At 36.2% G+C, this 12012-nt stretch overlaps 1 protein-coding gene across 7 annotated transcripts in view; it reads right to left on the reverse strand.

Moving 5' to 3' along the window:
• Nucleotides 1–12012, reverse strand: part of PRKD1 (protein kinase D1) — a 323586-nt gene that overhangs the window by 79125 nt on the left and 232449 nt on the right. For all 7 annotated transcript variants that reach the window (XM_077908880.1, XM_077908878.1, XM_077908883.1 and 4 more), the window contains exons 3-4: nucleotides 7208–7339; nucleotides 5893–6053 (exon numbers count right to left, since the gene is read on the reverse strand). In XM_077908880.1, coding sequence (XP_077765006.1) covers nucleotides 5893–6053; nucleotides 7208–7339 — 293 coding nt within the window. The remainder of the gene's footprint in view (nucleotides 1–5892; nucleotides 6054–7207; nucleotides 7340–12012) is intronic.

Here is a 12012-nt window from a genome sequence, read left to right on the forward strand (position 1 = left end):
AAATACAAAAGCTAACCTTACACCTAAAGGAGCTAGAGAAAAAACAGCAAATAGATCCTACACCCAGCAGAAGAAGAGAGTTAATTAAAATTCGAGCAGAACTCAACGAAATCGAGACCAGAAGAACTGTGGAACAGATCAACAAAACCAGGAGTTGGTTCTTTGAAAGAATTAATAAAAGAGATAAACCATTAGCCAGCCTTATTAAAAAGAAGAGAGAGAAGACTCAAATTAATAAACTCATGAATGAGAAAGGAGAGATCACTACCAACACCAAGGAAATACAAACGATTTTAAAAACATATTATGAGCAGCTATACGCCAATAAATTAGGCAATCTAGGAGAAATGGACGCATTCCTGCAAAGCCACAAACTACCAAAACTGGAACAGGAAGAAATAGAAAACCTGAACAGGCCAATAACCAGGGAGGAAATTGAAGCAGTCATCAAAAACCTCCCAAGACACAAAAGTCCACGGCCAGATGGCTTCCCAGGGGAATTCTATCAAACGTTTAAAGAAGAAACCATACCTATTCTCCTAAAGCTGATTGGAAAGATAGAAAGAGATGGAGTACTTCCAAATTCGTTCTATGAGGCCAGCATCACCTTAATTCCAAAACCAGACAAAGACCCCACCAAAAAGGAGAATTACAGACCAATATCCCTGATGAACATGGATGCAAAAATTCTCAACACGATACTGGCCAATAGGATCCAACAATACATTAAGAAAATTATTCACCATGACCAACTAGGATTTATCCCTGGGACAAAAGGCTGGTTCAACACTCGTAAAACAATCAATGTGATTCATCATATCAGCAAGAGAAAAACCAAGAACCATATGATCCTCTCATTAGATGCAGAGAAAGCATTTGACAAAATACAGCATCCATTCCTGATCAAAACTCTTCAGAGTGTAGGGATAGAGGGAACATTCCTCAACATCTTAAAAGCCATCTACAAAAAGCCCACAGCAAATATCATTCTCAATGGGGAAGCACTGGGAGCCTTTCCCCTAAGATCAGGAACAAGACAGGGATGTCCACTCTCACCACTGCTATTCAACATAGTACTGGAAGTCCTAGCCTCAGCAATCAGACAACAAAAAGACATTAAAGGCATTCAAATTGGCAAAGAAGAAGTCAAACTCTCCCTCTTCACCGATGACATGATACTCTACACAGAAAACCCAAAAGCCTCCACCCCAAGATTGCTAGAACTCATACAGCGATTTGGTAGCATGGCAGGATACAAAATCAATGCCCAGAAATCAGTGGCATTTCTATACACTAACAATGAGACTGAAGAAAGAGAAATTAAGGAGTCAATCCCATTTACAATTGCACCCAAAAGCAGAAGATACCTAGGAATAAACCTAACCAAAGAGGTAAAGGATCTATACCCTAAAAACTATAGAACACTTCTGAAAGAAATTGAGGAAGACACAAAGAGGTGGAAAAATATTCCATGCTCATGGATTGGCAGAATTAATATTGTGAAAATGTCAAAGTTACCCAGGGCAATTTACACGTTTAATGCAATCCCTATCAAAATACCATGGACTTTCTTCAGAGAGTTAGAACAAATTATTTTAAGATTTGTGTGGAATCAGAAAAGACCCCGAATAGCCAGGGGAATTTTAAAAAAGAAAACCATATCTGGGGGCATCACAATGCCAGATTTCAGGTTGTACTACAAAGCTGTGGTCATCAAGACAGTGTGGTACTGGCACAAAAACAGACACATAGATCAGTGGAACAGAACAGAGAACCCAGAAGTGGACCCTAAACTTTATGGTCAACTAATATTCGATAAAGGAGGAAAGACTATCCACTGGAAGAAAGACAGCCTCTTCAATAAATGGTGCTGGGAAAATTGGACATCCACATGCAGAAGAATGAAACTAGACCACTCTCTTGCACCATACACAAAGATAAACTCAAAATGGATGAAAGATCTAAATGTGAGACAAGATCTCCTCCATCAAAATCCTAGAGGAGAACACAGGCAACACCCTTTTTGAACTCGGCCACAGTAACTTCTTGCAAGATACATCCACGAAGGCAAAAGAAACAAAAGCAAAAATGAACTATTGGGACTTCATCAAGATAAGAAGCTTTTGCACAGCAAAGAATACAGTCAACAAAACTAAAAGACAACCTACAGAATGGGAGAAGATATTTGTGAATGACGTATCAGATAAAGGGCTAGTTTCCAAGATCTATAAAGAACTTCTTAAACTCAACAGCAAAGAAACGAACAATCCAATCATGAAATGGGCAAAAGACATGAAGAGAAATCTCACAGAAGAAGACACAAACATGGCCAACACGCACATGAGAAAATGCTCTGCATCACTTGCCATCAGGGAAATACAAATCAAAACCACAATGAGATACCACCTCACACCAGTGAGAATGGGGAAAATTAACAAGGCAGGAAACCACAAATGTTGGAGCGGATGCGGAGAAAAGGGAACCCTCTTACACTGTTGGTGGGAATGTGAACTGGTGCAGCCACTCTGGAAAACTGTGTGGAGGTTCCTCAAAGAGTTAAAAATAGACCTGCCCTACGACCCAGCAATTGCACTGCTGGGGATTTACCCCAAAGATTCAGATGCAATGAAACACCGGGACACCTGCACCCCAATGTTTCTAGCAGCAATGGCCACAATAGCCAAATTGTGGAAGGAGCCTCAGTGTCCATCGAAAGATGAATGGATAAAGAAGATGTGGTCTATGTATACAATGGAATATTCCTCAGCCATTAGAAACGACAAATACCCACCATTTGCTTCAATGTGGATGGAACTGGAGGGTATTATGCTGAGTGAAATAAGTCAATCGGAGAAGGACAAACATTATATGTTCTCATTCATTTGGGGAATATAAATAATAGTGAAAGGGAATATAAGGGAAGGGAGACGAAATGTGTGGGAAATATCAGAAAGGGAGACAGAACATAAAGACCCCTAACTCTGGGAAATGAACTAGGGGTGATGGAAGGGGAGGAGGGCGGGGGTTGGGGGTGAATGGGTGATGGGCACTGAGGGGGGCACTTGACGGGATGAGCACTGGGTGTTATTCTGTATGTTGGTAAATTGAATACCAATAAAAAATAAATTTATTATTAAAAAAAAAGAAACAAATTTCATGAGAGAATGCCATATAAAACTATTGCAATAATATAAACTATTGCAATAAATTAAAAATTCTTGTAAAGGATGATTTTCTAATGAAATATAATTGTATTTGTTAACTATTACTGCATAACAAACTCAGTAGTTTAAAACAATAAACATCTATTAAAATACAAAAAAAATAATCATCAAGTATGGACAGGAAAAATCATTTTCTTACATTTTAGAAAAAATCTCTACACTTGTCATGGGTAACTTTTCAACATGGGTGATATAATGAGATTAATAAGGAATGCCATCTTTATATCTTGATCATTGTCTTTTTCAGAAGTGGAAAAATATCTTTTATTGTATAGAGAACTAAAAGGTTTTAGTATTATTTCTATAATACTACTTTTGATTAGGTATTTGCTGTAAATTTTAAACTGTAATTGCTGACCTTTTATGTCTTGCCCAGGGATAAAGAAGGACATATTCACTGTACTCCAAAATGCCTTGGTAGAGCAGACTGGTTTTGTCCTGACATGAAGTAGCCAAGGCATGACTGTGACCCAAGACAACCAGAAAATATGTGCCCTCCTCAAAGTGGGCCAGTGTTTGCTTCTTTTCTCAGTGTTTGGATAAAACAAGAAATAAACAGGCATACCATGAGGGCACAAAGAGCTCTGATACATGTAAAACAGGACTTTGAGAGCCAGTGTGTCAAATGGTGTCAGAAATATGATTTCCAAGGGCATTTCTCATTTAAACATTGCCTGTCAGGCTTTTTATACAAGGTCATGAAAGTTTATCATAATAACATTTTTCAAAGTATTTTATGGCCCCAATATTTTCTCACCTCACAAATATCTGATTTGGTCACAATCTTATAAGCCTCCTTGACAGACATGGTTAAAATCAGATTTTTCAAAATATATTAAAAAAAACATTTTCAGCATTCTACTATAAAAATTTTCATTTACCAATAAAGCACTAATGAATTTCAACATTTCATGTAAAATATAGCTTGTAATCAAGTAATTCAAATGATGAAATAATTATTTAATTTGGTTAAATAAAGCAATTAAATAATTTGATTTAAAAACCTGTGTTAAAGACTATAGTTATGTAACCTAAATTATATTCACATATAAATTATACATTTGTAAATATATGCATGCATATAACTTAAATATGTAACTCAATTCATACTTATATAAATTATATATGTACTGTTTTGTATTATATATGCACATATATATATGTAAAACGTGTATATGCATATATATGTATATATTATATAAAGTTGACACCGATTTAAAAGAAGAATCTTTAGCATTAATCATCTGGATTCTAATCTAGTCTAATAATGAATGGCTTTAGAGCTTTAGATTTCTGATGGGATATTAAATAATTTTTTAAGAACTTTTCTTGGTAAAATTGAAAACAATATACAATTAATTTATAATTTTGCTTCTAAATTTTTAAGTATTGTAAAAACACCATGTGTCTCAGTGAGCAAGAGGAACTAGTCTATAAAAATTCAAACTAAATCAAAGAATTTCAGAATTGGGAAGCTGACATGAGTTGCTGGAAAAGTAAACAGCTTTTGATTTAAGTACCTTTCAATTTGAATACCAGTAGTTCCAATTCATGCAACTTTACAAAATAATATAAAGTCACACACATACATTCTGCATAGCTATTAAACATAATATAGTCTTCTAGTTAATGGTAGGATTAAGTACTTGCATTCCCCCAACAGGTTTACTTCATGAAAGAATGAAAACACAATAAAGTCCTAAAAGGAAGTCTCAGGAAAAAAGACTATAACATTTTCCTATTTACCAAAATAAGCATGCATTTGGGCTATATGTCTGGTTTACGCTGTAACATAAAGATCACAACAAAATATTTTTCAAACCAGAGACTAGTTGATACAACTTTTTTTAGAGATGTCTTCAAAATGTATTGCCTCCCCTCCACTCCAAGAAGGAATAATTTAACCTTAATGTTGTAATAATTTCTAAATTTCTTAAATGATTTTTATAATAGCTAGATTATAAAAAGTCTTTGTAATATTCTTTGGAAGGAGGGAGTAAATATGGGATATTTAAAGTCTTGCACTGTCAGTTTATGTTCTTACTTTAAATAATTCACATAATTATCACAATTTTTACTTGGTTTTGAATGTTTGGAAAATCTAAATTTAACTCTCTTAAAGAATAATACTTAAGTCATATCCATAAGTATATTAGAACTAATAATGGAAATATTTAAGGTATTCAAGTCTTATTTTTCTCTCAGCATTTGTCAATCAGTGTCACTCTGACAATACTCCAGAATGTCTGCCAGTAATGCCAAGACATTGAAGACTTTCATATTTTCGTAAGAGCAAGTTTAAAATTTTCTCCCAGAAGAAATATTCACCTATGTCACAAAGAGAACTTCTTTTGTTTCTGGTTTCCAGATTTTGACAAATTATGTTTTGTAATATTTACACATTAGTTTGTGCCACTCTGGCCCTATGACCACGATGAAACCTCACCTATTTCTAACTGCATGAAGTTCACAGATGAAAAAGCAAACTCAAAGCTTTGGATATTTGATGAAGCCCTGAACACTCTACAGCACAGGCCCTAAAGAAATCTAGTCATTAACACCTTGGCTGTGTCCTCCCTCCCAGGGCACTGTCTTGATTGACGCTGTTAGCCCATCGTCCCACAGATCTCTCATGTAAATGGATAAATGGATAAACAGGAGGCTGTACCAGAAGGGGCTCGTCAGGAGCACTGCTGGAGAGCTCAGCAGACGCTGTGCGGACAGTGCTGAGCCCAGTGAGGGAAACGTTGGAGAGCCTTCTCCTCCTCACGCCACTGCAATTGTTGGGTATTTTAAATGCACATCTCTTATGGTAATTCAGACCGCACCCTGGAAAGAGAAAGTAAAAATGATTTTTGTTCAACCATAAATTAAAAGCTCTTTTGGTATTAAATTATGCATTTTTAAAAATAGTACTGTTTCTTGGGGCTATTTGGAAATTCAAATTTTCTCTCGAGCTTTTTCTGATTTCTTTTCACAATTTGTAAATAGGGTGAGTTTTTGAATTCTGATTCTATTGGACAAATTCAGCAACTACTCTGGTTATCAATTTTTTAAAATGTTCTTTGATACAATGGACTTGGGCTCGGAGGGATTGAGCCATGAAAACCCAAAGAGAACACCCGAGGCATTTTTAACTGCCACAAGTTCTAATGTGAGTGGATACGTAAGGGAAAGTTAATCACAGACCATCACAACTTCTGAACTACATTGATCTGAACCCTGGTTCCACAATTTTTTTGTCCATATGACCTTGCATACCTTACTTTATAGGGCTAACTACCTTGTAGGGATGCCTGGGTGGCTCAGTGGTTGAGCACCTGCCTTTGGCTCAGGTTGTGGCCCCGGGGTCCTGGGATCAAGTCCCTCATTGGAATCCCTGTGGGGAGCCCACTTCTCTCTTTGCCTATGTCTCTGCCTCTCTGTATCTTTCATGAATAAATAAATCTTTAAAAAAATAACTACCTTGTAGAACTGTTAAGAAAATATGTAAGATACCATACATGGTGGTTTCCACATGGTAGATAATTAGGAAAGCACCATTTTCTTTTAATATTTCCACTATTCACTGTTCACATGAGAAACATGGGTACAAGTTCCAGTCGGTCACTCTACAGCTGAATGACTTTGCATGGTTTGATTAATCTCCTAAATCTCTGCATATTTCAACACACATTTGTTGAATGCCTACTAATTCTGACTTCAGAAGCAAATGTTATTTTTAGTTTGTTGCCAAAATCACACAAAAGAAATGGATCCATAAAATACAGGGGAAACAGTATGAGTATCAGGTTTTCCACGTCAGAGCAAATATGCTGAAGACAGGAAATGTAAAGAAATGAACAAAACAGAATCCATGCATCCAAAAAATCACTGGAAGACATCTGAGGGAAAGAAGACATAATTGTAGAGGGCACAACATAAGCAGATGATTTATATGTTCCAGCATGTGACTGACTTGACTGGGGAGGGAAAGATCTTACCTTCACATTTAAGGCCTTGACGCACCAACCCCCACAGCATTTCTCCACAGTGATCACAGAAAGCTGGAGCTCTGTATGAATGAACAAAAAGAGCGTGGGGACGAATCTGAAAGTCTTCAAAGGTGGCAGAAGCTGTAAAAATAGTAACATTGGAAAATAAGCCAAATGGATAGTCTGATCTGTAGATAATTATATACAGGATAGTTAATACACAATATGGATATAACTCTGGGCAAAGCCAGGAAAGATAAGATGCAACACTGCTTGGTGATAGCAGTGAGACTATTCTTCTTACCACAGCTTTACAATTGTGTGGCACGGCAACCCTCTCTCCCCTGTTCCTGCTAGTCAAAGTTTCAGGGCACTTTGAGAATAGGTAAAATGTGAAGAAGGCATGAACAAAAGGAGAGTTCAATCAGATTTACAAATACCTGATGTGACTTAAAAATATTTTGCTTTTTCTCCCCCAAAAAGTTAGTTAGAAATATTAATGAAAAAAATTTGATAGATTGAATTTGACAGATCAGAAGATGGTATATTTGCATATGACCATGAAAAGGTACATCAGAAGTGGGGGAGCCCCCTGCAAGACAGATTAGAAATCTGAGCAGCCTCTTCTTGGGGATATAGAGTTATTTGAACTCTTAAGGCAAAATAACCAAGCATTTATTATGACCTATAAATAACCAAGCAGCCTCTTCACCAATACATAAGAAGGACTTAACACACTGGTGAATCCAGTCCACTCCTTGAGAAATACACGTTCATGATGTAGGGTACTTTTGTTTAACACATATTGTTACTTATTCTATATGGTACTCCTGCAAAGTATTGAAATTCACTACTTTTTTTTTTTTAAGATTTTATTTATTTATTCATGAGAGACACACAGAGAGAGGCAGAGACACAGGCAGAGGGAGAAGTAGGCTCCCTGCAGGGAGCCCGACATGGGACTTGATCCTGGGTCTCCAGGATCAGGCCTTGGGGGTGCTAAACCACAGAGCCACCCGGGCTGCCCAATTCACTACCTTTTGAAATAATATTTTGCCAAATGATATTTTTTATTGTGTTACAAAATTAGTTTATGTTTTTTGTTGTTGTCCAAATCAAGAAAGATACAGAGAATTGAAAGTAAAGGATCACCCAGTTTCCCAAAATTCTAATGGGTAGGGGGTATATCTTTCTAGATCTATTTGCATACATAGCCTAATGTTGAGCCTAGCTAGTACAGTCCAGAGAGTGCTGACCTGGGAGGAGGAAAGCTGGCTGCAGCTTTGCTATTACTGAAGTGACACCTCACCCAACCATCACGAGCTTCAGTTTCTTATACACAGAAAGAGAAGATGTGATTAATGGTAACTTCTCCAAGTCTGAAAAGCTTACACTTCCATTAAAGTTAGGACCATGTGCACTTGATTTCATAAAATTTTATTCAAAAAGAATTGGGGGGAAACTTTGTTAAGCACCTTCAATATTGTCAATAATACAATTGTGGGTAAAGATCTAAAGATGAATAAGATGTCTTTACAGAGCCTACCAAACTAGCAAGAAAGATAGGTAAAAACAAACAAACAAAAAACGCCACAACAAGTATAAAATGACTTCTGATTTCCAGAGAAACTACAAATTGTGGACTAAGATACTAAATAGAACTACAACTACAACCCATAGTCGCTCTGGCCCCCAATTCACTGTCCTTTTCATCATACCACCATTGCATCTTATCTTCCCTAACTCTGCCTAAAGAATTATGTCCAATAGCTCTATGCTGTGGGGAATAAACATTTGTAGATTTCCTATTGCTGCCTTGGAGAGCAGGCTATAGGCTAACAAATCACTCACTGAGTGCACTTAATGAAGTGCTTCCCTTGTTAACTCAAGTATGCAAGGTGAGAGAGAGCGCATACTGAAAATGTAGGCCATTCATCTCTGCTCCGTAGATATCCAAAATTATGAGGACAACTTTGAGGGTATCACATCCCTCAGGGCAAGAGATAATAGAACATTTAGGAGAGTGAATCACTTCCACCAGAAAGAATATTACTGATGGTTCACAGGACATACAACTGGACATAATAGAAGACTGAAAATTTTAATGGGTTAGTTGTTCTTTGAGCCTTGAATAAAAGCACTTTATTCCAAATTAAGGGGCTTTGTTGTTGAAAATCAACTTATGAAAATTATTACTTTTATTCAGCTGGAAAGATAATTAAAATAACAAGAATAAGATTTACTGAGCTCTTAATATATACTAGATACTATGCTAAGAGATTTAAGTGTGGGAAGAAGAAGCTGATCAAAGAACTATGATCATGCACCAACACTGCCTACAGGAAGTTCTGACTAGTGTTAATATTCCTTATTAAAAGGATTTCAACCTAAATAAGTTTGAGAAATTGCATATTACAAGATTCACAATATTATGGTCAATGTTTATCAGTAAAGGAGTATGATTTGGGTACCAATAATCTACTTCTGTGGTTTGGTCAAAACATGTCTAATTTGGGGATGGTAAATTCTCTTTAAAACTAGTTCTCTTACTCATGGACAAAATCTGTTTTCAAAATATCAAAGAAAATACTTTGTGCCAATCGTTAACTCCTTTCTGTTTCTCTCTCCTTCCCCCTAAAAGTCAGCCCTCAGAACCAAGCAGCTATGATGATACTATTACACCAATTAGTTAATAATTACTGTGGTTTTCAAAATAAGGAACACTGGTATTTGAGAATACTAATACCAAGCTGCACTCAGATATTTTTGAATTAATCAGAAAAATATAAATAATTAAACTGAAGATTTTCAATGACCATACTCCTTCTCCAACCCCCCCCCCCGCCCCCGTTTATGTCAGGTAAGTCTGCCTTTTTCCCTTTTTTAAGGGGATTAACATTCATAAGCAGTTAGCACCCTTGACTTATGTTCAAATGCCATTTTCTAAAGTTCAATTTTAATATTCTCCTGTTAATTTTAGAATAATTAAATACATTTTTAAAATAAAACTACCAAGTGTGGGGAGGTTTTACATCCATTTGAAATCAAAACACAACATCCATTCATTATGAATTTACCTGTTCTGCACCCTGGGGGAAATCAGTATTAGCTGAGTGTAGGCATGCCATCTCGCCTAATCACAAAATTGCACTTCAGAGATAATCACTCAGCACAGGAAAACAAAGTGAATGCTGTAATTCCATTTCACTTAAGTTTTGGAATCAAAATGGACAGATCAGAGTAGAATATTAAAGTGTCTAGAGACTCCAAGAGAGGAACAATATGCTATCTGTCAGTTTGTCATAATCAATCAACCAACCTAAATTAAAAGCATGTGACAGGGCTACAAACTAAGCACAATGGGCCCCTTATACTGGTATTTGTATCTCTCTGATTTGCTCTATTCAAAGTCTATTGTTATACACCAGTGTGCGAGAGAGGAGAAAATGACATGCTTTCCTTAGTCACTGATCATTTGAAACAGGTAATTGAGCCAAAAACTCTAAAATAATCAGTAGTTCTTTTAAGGTTCATGATGAGTTGTTGCACAAAATGGAATAAACTGTTTGGTTAGCAGTACAGAAGGAATGAGGCTTCTGATGCAAAATAAATAATCTCTGGAGGTCAAAACTATTTGCATGATAAAATAAAATAGTGTCAGCTCCTCCAAGATTTTCAGTATTTTTTTTTCTTATTGACAATCTTGGCAATTTGGGAGAAGCATTAACTCTTTCTGGTGTCAACAATTTGGGACAGATAGAAGAGGTTAACACACTGCACGTAACATCCTTTTCCGTACTTCACAAGCAATCTATGAAGTAGATGTTATTATTATCTCTACTTCTGAATGGGAAGACTGAATCTCAGAGAAATTAAGGAGCTGTCCTAGCTAACACAGGATCTTGATTTAGATTGTCTTCACACTTGAACCATACAATTTCTCTAAGCTGTGCTGGATCAAATTGTATTTCTCTGTCCATTAAAACACAATGGATTATAAACTGCATCTTTATTTTGTGAATCACTAGAAAAGATCTTTATAAATAGCAATTAAATATAACACATTACCCTTGTATCATGCATCCTCATCGCAGAGATGCAAAAGGTACTAGAGAGAAAAAAAGTCCGTGAAATAACCACGGAATGAAATTAATTCGATTTGTGATCAACTATCCTCTTAATATGCTTTCTGTATGGACTCTAGTTTTTGAAATCCTTCTGCCTTCAAACAAATAGGAGTTAGTAACAATAAGTGGTTTTGAAATTGTTATGAAATCAAAGGTAATGCATCACTCACAGCCAACTGGAGTTTTGGGTCCTCAAGATAACCAGAGTCGCCCCATTCAATTGCTAAGTCTGGCCAAGAGCAAAACATTATGAAGTTATTTTAAAGCTGTTAAGATTTGTTGTAGATAAATTTGCTTTTTCCTTAACCTCCAGAATACTGAAAATAGCTCCTGGATTCCATTTGCATATAAATACACATACTCATCAGTTTTAGGGATAAGAAACCATTATACTTTAACATCCCATTATTTATCCAGACACACACACACACAATAGATATACATAAACCATCCTCTGTTCCTTGAGAGCTACCATTGGTGGAATGATGACTCCTCACAAATCAGTTTGTTGCATTTGAGAATATCTCAAATTAGTAGAAATATTTTTTTATACTGAAACCCACACACTCATCTGTAACTTCAACATGGTCCACAACTTTTCATCAATTAGCTTGTGGAGGCCAAGCAGTCCTAATTATCTTGAAGCATATAGACTGATGTTAGTTTTATTAATGTATCTGTAACATA

The sequence above is a fragment of the Canis aureus genome, chromosome 9 (assembly GCF_053574225.1).
Source record: "Canis aureus isolate CA01 chromosome 9, VMU_Caureus_v.1.0, whole genome shotgun sequence".
NCBI classification, from domain to species: domain Eukaryota; kingdom Metazoa; phylum Chordata; class Mammalia; order Carnivora; family Canidae; genus Canis; species Canis aureus.